At 50.6% G+C, this 14,250-nt stretch overlaps 1 protein-coding gene across 1 annotated transcript in view; it reads right to left on the minus strand.

Annotated features, from left to right (window-relative positions):
* The window catches only part of Col4a2 (collagen type IV alpha 2 chain), a 135,298-nt gene that overhangs the window by 12,002 nt on the left and 109,046 nt on the right, over window positions 1-14,250 (minus strand). Inside the window, exons 23-32 of the mRNA XM_032918421.1 lie at window positions 13,271-13,343; window positions 13,076-13,182; window positions 11,207-11,408; window positions 10,795-10,854; window positions 9,475-9,531; window positions 8,883-8,990; window positions 7,345-7,566; window positions 5,178-5,339; window positions 3,113-3,283; window positions 2,168-2,311 (exon numbers count right to left, since the gene is read on the minus strand). Coding sequence (XP_032774312.1) covers window positions 2,168-2,311; window positions 3,113-3,283; window positions 5,178-5,339; window positions 7,345-7,566; window positions 8,883-8,990; window positions 9,475-9,531; window positions 10,795-10,854; window positions 11,207-11,408; window positions 13,076-13,182; window positions 13,271-13,343 — 1,306 coding nt within the window. The remainder of the gene's footprint in view (window positions 1-2,167; window positions 2,312-3,112; window positions 3,284-5,177; window positions 5,340-7,344; window positions 7,567-8,882; window positions 8,991-9,474; window positions 9,532-10,794; window positions 10,855-11,206; window positions 11,409-13,075; window positions 13,183-13,270; window positions 13,344-14,250) is intronic.

Below are 14,250 nucleotides of genomic sequence, written 5' to 3' on the forward strand. Positions count from 1 at the left end.
CTTGGTCATGATGTTTGTGCAGGAATAGAAACCTGACTAAGAGAGCCTGTTAGTCCAGCTACTGAGGGACTGAGGTTGGAGGTTTGAACCCAGGAGTTCAAGACCAGGCTTGGATTTTGGGAACTTTTTTTCCCCCCTCTGCATGGGACTGAGCCCTGATCTGTATGAACATGGCTGAGCTATAGACTCAGCCCTAATCTATGAGCTTATTTTATCTCCATTGTTCTGAGGCAGGGTCTTGCTGTGTAGCCCTGGCTGGTCCCCACTCACTGTGTAGGCTGTCCCCCAAATCACAGAGCCTGTCTCTAGACTTCCTTTTCTCTGTTTTTTTTTTTTTTTTTTTTCTATCTGTTTGTTTTTAGGCATCTCTGGTGAGATGAGATTTATGTACCACACAACTCACTGTTGGATGTTGGCTTGTTTTCTTGAGACAGGCTTTCACCACGTAGCCCTGGCTGTCCTGGAACTCACTATGTATACCAGGCTAGCCTTGACTTCACAGAGACCTGACTGCCTCTGCCTCCCAAGTGCTGGGATTCACGCTATTACCCTGGGCTGCAGCTCAGTGTTTTAAAGAGAGGAGTTTGATGGTTTTCAGTGCATTTTGCTGTACAGCCATCACCAAATCTAACCTTAGGACACTTTCACCATTGATTAAGCCCAGACTCACTTACAGCTGTCCTCGGGTCCCCCACCCCAACCCTTGGGAACCGCTTATCTACTTTTATCTCGAGGGATGCTTACCCTGGTCAGTTCACACACAGGGAACTGTGGGAGTTTGCTCACCTCTGCACATCCTATGTCTACACCACATTTTATGTCTCTGTGGGCGGGAGGACGTTTGGGTTGCTGGATATTCTAAATGAGGCTCCCGTGAACACTTGTGTAAAAAAAAGTCTGCCCGGAGATAAGTTTTTAACTATCTTTTCTGAGGAGGATTTCTGGGTAACGCCATGTTTACCTGTCCTTCCTCTTGGAGTGCTGTCCCCTCCTTCACCAAAGGCATATCCCACCCCCAACCCCGCAGGCTTTCTTTCTCTGAGTCTGTGGTTTGTTTGTTTGCTTGTCTTTTGAGGTAGGGTCTCACTATGTAATTCTGTCTGTCTTGAACTCACTATCTTGACCAGGCTGTCCTTGAACTCGTGGAGATCCACCTGCTTCTGCTGGGATTAAAGCTGTGTGCCCCCATGCCTCTGTTTCAAAGCACACCCCTCCCCACTCTCGCCTCTGCAGCTCACACTTGCTATGGCACAGTTTTGATCGAATGGGCTTTTGTGAACAATCTTAGTTCTTAACACTGCCACTAACTTTGCACTTCGCTTTGGAGACCACCCTTTGGATAGGGTGGTGGGATCCACTGTCTGTGTGGGGGAGATGGGAGGAGTCTTGTAGCCGGGACCATCTGATTGGCTGTTTGCACCTTCCAGCTTTGGAATGCAGAGGCCAGAGAGAGCTCTCCCAGCCCTTGTGCTGCCCTGAAAGCGAACCATTGTTCCCTGAGGCACTCCTTTTGTTGTTATGTATTTGATGCGTCTGGGGTGAACCTGCAGCCTCAGGCTCCTTGGGATGCACCCAGCAGCCGCGTACTCCAGCTGCTGGGCGCTCCGGCCCTGTGCTCCACACCTGGTAGCCCTGTGCTCCCTGCCCAGCCGCTGTGTGCTCTGCTCTTGCAGATGCCTTTTATTTTTTAGACATTTTTATTTAGACACATGGTCTTACTAAGTTCTTCAGGCTGGCCTGGGGCTCACCTTATAGCCCATCCAGGCCTTGAACTTTCAAGCCTCTTGCCTGCACCTCCTTAGTCGACAGGGTGACAGCTGTCACCATCACACCTGACTCATTTGCTTGTTGATTAGCGTGCGTTGTACAAGGTCGCAGGACACACATGACACATGGTTGCTTGCCTTCCCTTCCCCCTCCTGTTGGTCCTCTTCTCTTCCCGTCCTTTTCGTATTTTCATGGCGTATGTGCACACACATGCACACATGCATGCTCTCACGCACACACACACATGTGCACACACACATGCACATACACACCCCTATGCATATATATGTATATATTCATTCTACATATGAGAGGAAATAATGATATTTGGATATTTTCCCTGCTAAGTCTGGCTTATTTACCAAACACAGAGACCCCTGGATCTTAAGCAAGGACATACCTTTAACACCTGGCTCACCAGGCAGGCCCTTCAAACCAGGGACTCCAAAGAATCCAGCCTCTCCCTTGATTCCTGGGAAGCCGGGTCTTCCCTTAAGTCCCAGCATGCCCTGGAAGCCGTCCATTCCAGGTGACCCTCGATCACCTGTGGAGGGAGAGAAGAAAGTTAGGGACCCAGCATGTGGGACATGTCAGTCCTCCTGGATCCTTGACACTGTGGCATGTCTCTCACATGAGAGCCTGTGATGACCATTACCCTGGGGTTCCTGGCAATCCCCTCCTAACACACAGAGGTCATAGGGCCCAGCTGTCTCAGACCCAAAGAAATCAGGGGAAGACAGTATGAGGCTTTCGAATGGGCCCCGGGTTTGTTCACAACACGGGTAGATGCTGAGGGCTGTGCAGAGGTTACTAAGGCATTTCCAGTGTGTGTGTGTGTGTGTGTGTGTGTGTGTGTGTGTGTGTGTGTGTGTGTGTGAAGAATTCAATACTAGGGACCAGGTGTTCAATAAAAACACCATTCTGGGATCTAAACCTGTTTTCAACAGGTTCTGCCTAGAACTTTACCTGTGTCGATAACTCTGAGGAAAAACCACCTTTCTAAAGATTTATTTTATTTATTATATATAAGTACACTGTAGCTGTCTTCAGACACACCAGATAAGGGCATTGGATCCCATCACAGATGGTTGTGAGCTGCCATGTGGTTGCTGGGATTTGAACTCAGGACCTCTGGAAGAGCAGTCAGTGCTCTTAACCGCTGAGCAATTTCTCCAGCCAGAAAACCACCTTTCTGAGTAAGGTAAGCTGGCACCCTAGGGTCCTGTGGCTTTATGCCTGCAGGTGTGTGAGGTCAGCTTCCAGCCAGCTGTGGGGGCCCCTGGGACAGCTGCTGGAGTCAGACTCAGTCCCAACAAGGGAAGTCCTGGCCTGGCTTCACACTTACCTTTCTGCCCAGGGATACCAGGCATCCCCGCCATTCCTTTAAATCCAGGGCTTCCAGGATGACCACGCTCGCCTGACACACCAGCGTCACCTCTGTCCCCAGACACACCTTTCATGCCCACAGGGCCAGGCTCACCAGGCTCACCAGGCTCACCCCTGTCTCCAGGCAAACCTGTCAGAGAGAGAGAGAGAAGCAGAATTAAGCGGCATGGGGACAAGCCCTACGATGCCTTAGAGAAGATAAATCTCCTTGGAGGAAAACAGAAAATTGTCCCAACAAAGATGAAAAGCTTCAATGACAGCCTGGGAGCCCTGCAGGGACAGGCTTCCTGAGGTCACTATGGCAAAGGCTTCCTAGAGTCATTGTGGCAAAGGGCTGACTGTGAGGGGCAGTCCAGTGTGGCTCTCCCCAGGTACGGCTTCTTGTTTCCTAAGCAGGGATCCATGCTGATGGGATGGAACCTATTGGGACGCTGCCAGCTTTGACAGGTCCAGTGATGACCCAGGGTTAGTGGAGAGTCCGATGTTTCAGGGCCCTGCTCTTTTCTGATCCTCTGCTCAGTCCTGACTAAGGCAGGCAACCACTGTCCTTCCTTCCAAACCTCCTGCCACCCGGGATCCCCCCGTAGTGAGGAGCTGGAGGATTTCAGATCCCTCCCATTTGTCAAGTCTCTAATGGCTCCCAGCTTGGTACTCATGGCTTTCTACCTTCTGCCAATCTCCTCACCCACACCACCGCCCTTCTCAAATGAGCTCTTAGCTCAGCCCTTGGGCACTTGTGCCTCTGTTCTGGTTGCCCCCTTTCTTGTGCATCCTCTCCCCCACTTTAGTACCACCCACTTCCTCCTCTGTAACAGGATTGTCCTATCTATTGATTCCTTGGCCTCTGAAACATGCAGCTCCCAGCTCCAGCCTCTGCCTGCCTTACCCTGGCCAAACACAAGCTTGTCCACAATGAGACCATCTACCTAATAAAGCCTGGCTCATTTGGAGCAGACCTTTGTGTTTTTTTTCCCTCCTGGATTTTTATAGATCATATGCGGGACTAGGAGCTGGTAAGCCCTTGGGAACATGTTAGCAGATGGCGGCTGGGCATTTGATACTTTGTAAACTCAGGCATCAGCATGGTGCACAGGAAAGCTGGTTTCTCTGGGGTCCAGGCAGCAGTCTTAACACAGACAAGGCCATATATAAGAACCCCTGAGACCAGGACCGGAGGAAAGGCCTGGTTTTCAAGCAATGGTGGGGGTACGGGGGGAGGGGTCTGTGTGCCCAGAGACGGTGAAGGCATCTGTAAAGTTACTTCCCGATTGTGGTAAACCAGGGAACACAGGAGGATTGGAGACTTTTTGAAGTCTAGGAGTAAAAATTCCATCAAGAACCTTCTCATTTGTCAGTGTTATGGCACAGGTAAAACCTTTATACATAAAAAGTTCATAATGGGGGTTGGGGATTTAGCTCAGTGGTAGGCGGCTTGCCTAGGGAAGCGCAAGGCCCTGGGTTCGGTCCCCAGCTCCGGAAAAAAAAAAAAGAACCAAAAAAAAAAAAAAAAAAAAAAGTTCATAATGAGCAAAGCAAAGAGTCAGGGAGCAAAGACTCAGGTGACTTCTTACACCTATAGTCTCGGCGTTGAGACAAGAGAATTGCTTAAGGTTAAGACCAGCCTGGGCAACATGGTTAGATCACGTCTCACAGACTGTAATAAAATTTCGGGAACATTTGTTGCTTCACGAGGTGCAAAGGCCGGGGGTCAGCTTTGTGCTGAGTAAACTGGCCATTCCTGGGCTTGGCAGCTCAAAGTTATCAGTCAGTGCCCTAAAAGTGATTCCATCCCAAGCTCCTTCCCCCTTCCTCATCCCCCTCTAAATGTCATCTGTCCACATCAGAGCAGGACACACATGACAGGCGGCCAGGCTGAGCTGCCCACTCCGGCTGCTTAAATTTTTTTTGATGAAATATGGACCCTGTTTTGAAACCCCGTGCAGTTGTTGGGGAATGCTCTGGGAAAGACTGTGTTAGGCTGGTTGTAGCCCCGTGCATTCCTAGGGTTCTGGATGGAGTCTTACCTCCAAGGCCAGGGGAGCCTGGCAGTCCCAAAGGCCCCTCTCGTCCAGGAGCTCCTGGGAATCCATGTTGTCCTGGGGGCCCAGACAGTCCTGGCTGTCCCGAAGGTCCCGGGAAGCCTGGCTGACCTTTGAGCCCTGGCATCCCGGGCATCCCTTGGCTTCCTGCAAGAGTCAGAGACAGAGCTGTGAGATCATCCCAGACAACATCTACTTGGTCAAACTCAAGTCTATAAAAATATCAAAACGAGTCAGTCAGGACTGCAGTAAGTCTGGCCTCCACAAAGGGGAGCCACAAAGCCCCGTGCGGCACCGGGAGGCCAGCGTCTTAAGTGTCTCCTTCCTCTTTGCTACTGTGTAAATATTCCCGGAAAGAGAAATTCTCCTGTGCTGCGCTCTAAGTCCCTCCTCTTTCGGTTTGGCAAAGTAGCAGCCAGCCACATTTATAAATATTCTTGAGGACTAGGTAGTCATCAGTTAAGCGCTACTCCGAGGAAGACCCAAGTTCACCATCCAGCGCCTATGTAACTCCAGCTCCTGGGACTCTGATGCCCTCTTGTGGCCTCCTCATGTATCTGCATTCGTACCCTCTGCAGACACACCCACAAACAGTATCAACCAACCAGACCGCCCAGAGCTCCGAGGAACTAAACCACCAACCAAAGAGTACACACGGAAGGACCCATGACTCCTGCTACATATGCGGCAGAAGATGGTCTTGTCAGGCATCAATGGGAGGAGAGGCCTTTGGTCCTGTGGAGGCTCGATGCTCCAGTGTAGGGGAATGCCAGGGAGGTGAGGTGGGAGTGGGTGGGTGAGTGGGGGAGCACCCTCAGAGAAGCAGGGGAAGGGGGGATGGGAGAGGGGGTTTTTGGAGGGGAAACCGGGAAGAGGGATTACATTTGAAATATTTTTTGTAACATTTGAATTTATTTGTAAATAAATAAAATAACCAATAAAAAATAAAGATAGAAAAAACTGGGTCTCATTGGAAAAATATAAAATAAATCTTAAAATATTTTCTTTGCAAACACTTGAATGGCTGTTTGAATGAAGTGTGCAATCATATGGGCACATCGGGGGGCGTGTTCTGTTCTCTTCCACAAGCTACCTGCTGCTCTCAAGGCTGAGCTATGAGGAGGAGAGTAGGGGTTCAGGGCACACATCCACGGTTGTGCTACAGATGACTTCTTCAGTACCCTAGTCACTGACGGAGCGAGTCAAAGCATACACCAACCATTCTTAACGCATCACACCAATTCACTAATTTGCCAGTGTCCACACAGAATCGCTCTCCACATGGAGGCAAAACCAGGGACCTTTCAGATGGGGTCGGGAGAGGCGTGAGCTATATAGTAAGCTTTGACTGAAGATAGCATATATTGCTCCTGGTTTTTGCTTTTTATTCTTTAAACATTTTGCTATTTTTACTACAAATGTCAGTCCCCCTGAGAAGCACACTGACAGACTACATTGTTGAATTTTCCTTCACATGAACTTAAGTTTACGGTTCAAACTTTAATTTTGGCCGGCTGGGGTGGTGTATGCCTTTAACCTCAGCACTCGGGAGACAGAGGCAGGCAGATCTCTGTGAGTTTGAGGCCAGCCTTGTCTGCAAAGAGAGTCTAGGGCAGCCAGGGCTCTGTTACACAGAGAAACCCTATCTTGAAAAATGAAACAAAAAACTTAAATTTCATTCACACTACGGAGACGACTAACATGCCTCTGGAAATTGGGACATATTTTGGAATGCTGTGATGTGGGTTGCACATGTGAGTTTATGCATGTGCATGTGTGCACAGGACATATTTTGGTATGCTGTGATGTGCTTGCACATGTGAGTTTATGCGTGTGCATGTGTGCACAGGACATATTTTGGTATGCTGTGATGTGGTTGCACATGTGGGTTCATGCGTGTGCATGTGTGCACATGACATTTTTTGGTATGCTGGGATGTGCTTGCACATGTGAGTTCATGTGTGTGCATGTGTGCACATGAAATTTCTTCTCTTGTGTGTTCACCAAGTGAACACCAAGCAAGACCACATTCTCGCACGAGTGCACTGTGGGTTTCTTACCAACGCCCCTGAGAAGGAAGCCACACTCACCCTGGGGACTGCACCTCGGTGCAGCTGGGGTGCAGTGTGCTGCCATCTGTCAAGTGACTCACCTCTGAATCCAGGTGCTCCGATTTCTCCTGGGAGCCCTTTTAGCCCAGGCTGTCCTGGTAGTCCAGCATCTCCCCGGGCCCCAGGCTGGGCTCCTAGCACTTCTCCTGGAATCCCTCTGTCCCCAGGGGGTCCAGCTGGCCCTGGAAGTCCAATGGGGCCTGGGGGTCCATCTGGGCCAGGGAGGCCTGGGGCACCTTTGGATCCTCGGGGTCCCATGAACCCTAAAACGAGACAAAGGTGGTACCCACAGTCACAGGTCTATAAGATCACGTTCTGAGACAGTGTTGACGAGAGGCAGGAAAGAGCCCAGGTATGGTATGAATTAACTCTAGGAAGGTCGTCTCTGCAGCCTGAGAGCCCTCCCGCTGCCCTCTCGCAACCTGGGCCTCTCAGTGTGGGTAAAGCTCTTGGAATCCTTTCACTGTTAGCTTTCACACTCTTTGCTGTATCAAAACATGGATGGATGATGCAAACAGACCCTAAGCCCTTGAGATGGTGGCCAGTAGTCAGTGAGCAGGAAAGCCGTGGACAGCTGTCCCAGGGATATTCTCTGTGGCACCGTGAGTGACCATCAGACTATGGGCCCAAGAATCTCATTTGTGTGGCCCTGGCAAGTTTGGAGCTTGATATGTCCACCAGGCTGGTCTCTACTCACAAAAGACCTGCCTGCCTCTGCCTCCTGAGTGCTGGGATTAAAGGTGTGCACTGACACCCCAGGCACCACGTGCTTACCCTTAACTCTCTACCCATTTGGACTAAGGAGCCCCCAAACCCCCTTTGGGAGATGGAGAGAAAGGGCTCGGTGGTTAAGAACACAGGCAACTCCTGGAGAAGACCTAGGTTTGATTCCCAGTATCCACATAATGGCTCACAACCCTCCTTAACTCCAGGTCCAGGGCATCCAATGTCTTCTTCTAGGCTCTGTGGGTACCAGGCAAGCACGTGGAGCATATACTTTCATGCAGCCAAATACCCTTACACATTAAAGTACACCTTGGTACTCCATGAAACAACGAGGTCACCAGGGCACTGAACTAATCAAGATGTGAATCGTTTATAGGTTACTTTACGGGGAGGCTTTCTATCCACATCACCCCTTTCTTTGCTTCCTGGTCACCATGATGGGCAGCTCTGCCCTACCCCATCGTGACGGACGGAGCCCATGAACTGTGAGCCAAGATAAATAAATCCTTCCCACTGTGGATTGTTTCCTCAGGTGTGCAGGTCATGCAAACCTGACTGCCGGCCGGTAACCAGCAGTGGCAGGGTAGACTGTTCGTTCAGAACACTCTCAGGGGAGGACTGTGCTATGCTCACTATGCCGTCCACTGAGGAAACTCTCCCCACGCCGTGCCTCCTGTTCCCGTAAGACCTCTGCCACAACCCAGCGCAACACCAACCACGAGAGTCAAAGAGAGCGTGGGCAATGGTTATCAACGAGTCAGTGTAATGTCCTTTAAATAACTGAGCTGGGGTGGACCTGATGCCACACACGGGCCATTCCCTGAGCATAAGGACACAAGCCGAGGCGACTCACCTGGGGGCCCTGGGAAACCTTCTCGGCCGGGGTCTCCTGGAAAGCCCTTGAGCCCTTGTTCTCCAGAAGCTCCTGGGAATCCTGGGATGCCTCGGATGCCTTTGGCACCTAGACGCCCAAGGAAATCACAGGCAAGTCAGATCCTCGAGAACCAACAACGGGAGGTGATTCGGTCCTGCTGTGAACCAGTGAGGTCTGTCCTGGTGAAGCTGGGGGAGGCTCTCGCTGTATGCTCCCAGACAGAGCAGGGGTCCATTGCTTGTTTACATTCCTTTTGTTGTTGTTTGCTTTTCAAGACAGGGTTTCTCTGTGATAACCCTGGCTATCCTGGAACTCGCTTTGTAGACCAGGCTGGCTTTGAACTCACGAAGAGTTCAAAGGCCTGACTCTGCCTCCCAAGAGTGGTGAGACTAAAGGCAGGTACCACCCTCCCACCCCCCCAGAGGTGGCTTCCCTGGGAAGTGATCACAGCTGTGGCTGTTTCGGGATGGCAGAACCCCACCGTGTCCAGAGGCGAGCAGGCATTCAGGGCCAGGAGAAGGAAAGCCAAGGTGGGAAACAGAAACCTCAGGCCATGAAGGCTCTATATTACCTGTGGGGCCTGGGGGTCCTGGCTGGCCAGGTGATCCTGCAGGGCCTTCAACACAACCTGGAGACAGAGGAGAGGTGGGTGAGCTGAAATGACATCGATGATGACACTGATTGCCTGGGTGCTATGGGGTGAGAAGCAGCCAGGCAGACTGGCTGCCACTTAGGTCCAGATTAACTTAATGACCCAATTTCTCCTGGCTCCTGATCAAAACAAAAGTTGAATTCTCATCATGGAAAGGAGTCAGAATATTAACATAAAGTGCGGATGAAGCCAGCCTGATAAAAACTGGTACTGTGTTGGCAAATACTATTTCCTCAAGGGGGACAGTAGCCCAGCCAAGTCATTGTGGGCTCCCACAAGTCCAAGGACACAGGCTTCTTCCATTGGAAAACTTCTGTCAGCAGACGGACATGCTCTGTGATCTCTAAAGAAATCCTCTGGTTTCTTTGTGGATTTGAATTATTCAGAATTAGCCCCAGAATTAACCGCTTTGCGCGAGTGCAAATTTAAACCTGGTATTGTGGTTTGATTAAGGCAGGTCCCCAAAGGCTCTTATATTTAAACGCTTGGCCATTAGGGACTGGTGCTGCTCGGGAGGGATCAGGAGGCGTTGCCTTGCTGGAGGAAGTGTGTCACTGGGGGCGGGCTTTAGGGTTTTAAAAGCTCAAGCCAGGCCCAGTGTCTCTCCTTTCCTGCTGTCTGCGATTTTGAATTTAGAACTCTCAGCTAGGGCTGGAGAGATGGCTCAGCGGTTAAGAGCACTGACTGCTCTTCCAGAGGTCCCGAGTTCAATTCCCAGCAACCATATGGTGGCTCACAACCATCTGTAATGGGATCCGATGCCCTCTTCTGGGGTGTCTGAAGAGGGTGACTGTGTACTCACATATATAAAATAAATAAATCTTAAAAGCAAAAGAACTCTCCGCTATTCCTCCAGCACCATGTCTGCCTGCCTCCCACCATGATGAGCGTGGACTAAACCTCTGATGCTGTAAGCCATTCCCAACTAAATGCTTCCTTTCGTAAGAGTTGCCTTGGTCATGGCGTATCTTCACAGCAATGGAGCAGTGACTGAGACACCAGGGCTGCAGGTGCTCCTGGGGTCTAGGATGATGGTGCTCAGCTGGCTTCTCTGCTGAGCGTCCTTTAGTAGAGACAGATGTCCTACAAGCATGGCTAGTCTAGGAGTCACTCTCGCCCATCTGCTGGAGAACACAGGCCAGGCTCCCATGGGTCGTGCGCCATCGAGCCCCACGTTTTACCGTCTAGAGTGGTAACACAGTAACACAGTCTCGAGCCACTTGCTCTCCCTTGTCATACCTGGCTGAATGACCACTTGCTGGCCGCCTCCAATAGGTCTTTTCACACCCGTGTCACAATCTGGAGAGACACAAAGAAGGAGGCAAAATTAGGGCCGATGCAAGCCATCGACTTCCCCGTGCCTGGGCATGTGTTTGAGTGTGCACGTGTGTGGGCATGTGCCTCTGTGCAGGCTGGGTGTGGGTGACTTCGTGTGCCCAAAGAAGTTCTACATTTCTGCTGCCTGGCAGAGAAGATGGTGGGCCCAGGGAGCCTGCGGTGCACATCTGTTCCATGTGCACCATGGAACATGTGGAACATGATATTCCTTCCTGGTTCCCTGCATACACGTGCATAGATCTAGAGAAGTAGGGGACACAGACGGGCTGACTGCCCCAGGACTCAGGAGGACAAGGGAAGGACTCCTTCATACCTGCCTGACCCGGTGTTCCTGGGAGACCTGGAGGACCCGGGAAGCCTGGAGGTCCAGGCAGTCCGGCGTCTCCAGGGAAACCACGTTCGCCTTTCGGGCCGGGTAAGCCCTGTCCTGGAGGACCCACTTCTCCTGGGAAGCCCTTGGTTCCAGGTGTGCCAGGGAGACCTGCATCCCCTGGAGGCCCTTTGATGCCATCGCCCTGCAAAAGAATCCCAGTTATCTTCAAACATATACAGACATCCGAGCCAGCTGTGTCTTCCCGATTTCCCTTCCCCATTTCTCTGGAATCCCGAGGTCAAGAACAGGAGAGCTGGGAGAAAAATGTGTACTCAAGCGACTGAGTGGAAGTTAGGACTCACAGCACCACCTTTCAGCACAGTGGAGGGTCAGCCCGGGAGACACACATTTATATTCAGGACCCTGGGCACAGGAATTCCAGTCCACCTGCTAGGATTAGCATGTGGACATGTCTGCTGTTCAGAAGGGACGTGTGATCATTAGAGGAAGGGAGCTAGTTAGATGAGAAAGAGCCATGTGCTCTTAGAAGAAGGGGCATCTACAGGATTAGAATGGGGACAGGTAGGTGTCCTGTCCATGTGGCCATGCCTCGTGGTGATGACTCCTGCCAGGTAGGGATACTAGGGTGAGCAATGGAAGGATGATTGTAGGGAGTGGCTGGGCTGGAGAGATGGCTCAGGGGTTAAGAGCACTGGCTGCTCTTCTAAAGGTCCTGAGTTCAGTTCCCAGCAACCACATGGTGCCTCACAACCATCTGTAATGGGATCTGATGCCCTCTTCTGGTGTGTCTGAAGACAGCTACTTATATACATAAAATAAGTAAATAAATCTTTAACAAACAAACAAACAAACAACAAACAAACAAACACCGGTAGGGAGTGCTGGAGGTAGGCAGGGGCAGTGCTCATATGGTAGGACCTAGCAAGGGACCCAGTGTCAGTGCTACGCTTGGCTAATGAGATGCTGGGTGTCCTAGCATGCCTACGGAATCAAGAGGGAGAGGGGTACTTCTGATGGCAGGTGGGCAGGAGTTGAGAAGTCAGCCTGCAACGGGTTGCGGATTTAGCTCAGTGGTAGAGCGCTTGCCTAGCAAGTGCAAGGCCCTGGGTTCGGTCCCCAGCTCCGAAAAGAAAAAAAAAAAAAAAAGTCAGCCTGCTCAGACATCAGTTTCTCCTTTGCATTCAAAGGTGAGAATTGGGGTTGGGGGATTTAGCTCAGTGGTAGAGAGCGCAAGGCCCTGTTGGTCCCCAGCTCGAAAAAAAAGAACCAAAAAAAAAAAAAAAAAAAAAAAAAAGGTGAGAGAATATTACGGGAAATCACTGGGTCAAGCTCTCTTTGTTTGTAGGACTCTTAAAGCGCGTGTGCTTCCATATTTTAGCCTCTCTAGTATATGTGGGGTCAACAAAGCAGGACTCCCCCTTTTAGATGGCCACCGGAGATCATAGAGTGGACAACACAAACTTTGGTTGTGAATAACACGTGGGCAAGCCAAAATGGGTAAGTCATTTTTTTCTCTCACCTTACAACACTATGTTCTAGCTTGCTAGAGCACGCACACTCAAGGTTTGTGAACACTGAAGGACACTAATTCTCCAAGGGCTGCCTGGGAACAGGGAAGATCCTCTCCTGACAACACATGGGTCTTACTCCACTGTTTGAAGCGTTCACCCTGTGCTTCACAGTTCACTCTACTCACTAAAAACAGGACATCCCCTGACCAAAACAGAATAGACCTGTCCTGAGCACTGGAGGAGAGCTAAGGTCAAGGCTATGACCCCTCCAATGTCCAAAGAACAGGAAGGAATTGAGGAGTGGGGCTGGATGAGCTGCAGTGAGGCAACAGCTTACCGGAGGACCTGGCAGGCCAGGGAATCCATCCAGCCCATCACGTCCTGGGACACCGTCATCACCTTTCATCCCGTGCACACCAGGGATACCTGGCTGTCCTCGCTCACCTGGGAAAGATTTGTGTGTGAATCTACCCATGCAGGGACGCACAGACTGTTGATTGAGCCGAGAGGTGCTCACTCACGGAGAACTAACCTTTGGTAGTGATTGTTCTAGAGTCTCCCTTTACTCCTTTGGGTCCAGGAGCTCCAGCGATGCCCGGGGCTCCCTGTGGACAGAAACACGTGGATGTCTCTTCCTCCTTCAGACTGTTAAAGGATCTTAAGTCATGCGAATTGTGGACAATCCGCCTGCTGAAAAGAACTCTCTACAAGACCAGAAGAGACCCTGCCCTTGGGCTTCAGGAAGGCGGTAACAATCACTAGAATCCAAACAGGTAAGGAGCCTGTATGGCAGCAGGAGGAATGATCCTTTGTGGGGATGGAGGGATGCTTAGCAGCACTTGGTGTTCTTGCTTCGGACTCTGGTTCAGTGAATTCCTAGCAACCACATGTGAAACTGCAGTGTCGGGGATCTGATGCCCTCTTCTGGCCACTGTAGGTACCACATGCACAGGGTGCATTCTCTCTCTCTCTCTCTCTCTCTCTCTCTCTCTCTCTCTCTCTCTCTCTCTCTCTGTCTCTCTCTCTCTCTCTCTCTCCACATCGTCATACAGGCAAAACACCCACAACACATAAAATTAAAAAGAAAAATAGATACAATCACTTCCTATTTAAATGTGACCAATTGAGAACAATAGCTTCTTTTGCAAGGCGAACAGCCTTCTTCAGGGTTCTGAGATTGCTGCAGCTCCATGGGGTAGAAACGGTCTGGGATTGGATTTTCCTGTGCTAGGCATTACTTCTGGTGTATCTTGGTTAACTATTTGCAAGAGGTGGGGAGTCCTGAGTGTTGGTTTAATTGCATGGAATGTTACATGTGCTTGTGGGCCGCCTTGTGTTAGAGAATTACAGGGGAATTAAGTGTAGGTCTTGATTTATTGAGTTTAGAAGAGCTGCTGTCACACAGACGGTGCTCAGTGGGTGTTTATGGACTGACTCCTGTGCTTCAACCACCCTTCCAGGCTATACAGCACAAATACTACAACTAACCAGCCAACCAGCCAATTCACCATG

This window comes from Rattus rattus, chromosome 13 (assembly GCF_011064425.1).
Source record: "Rattus rattus isolate New Zealand chromosome 13, Rrattus_CSIRO_v1, whole genome shotgun sequence".
NCBI lineage: Eukaryota > Metazoa > Chordata > Mammalia > Rodentia > Muridae > Rattus > Rattus rattus.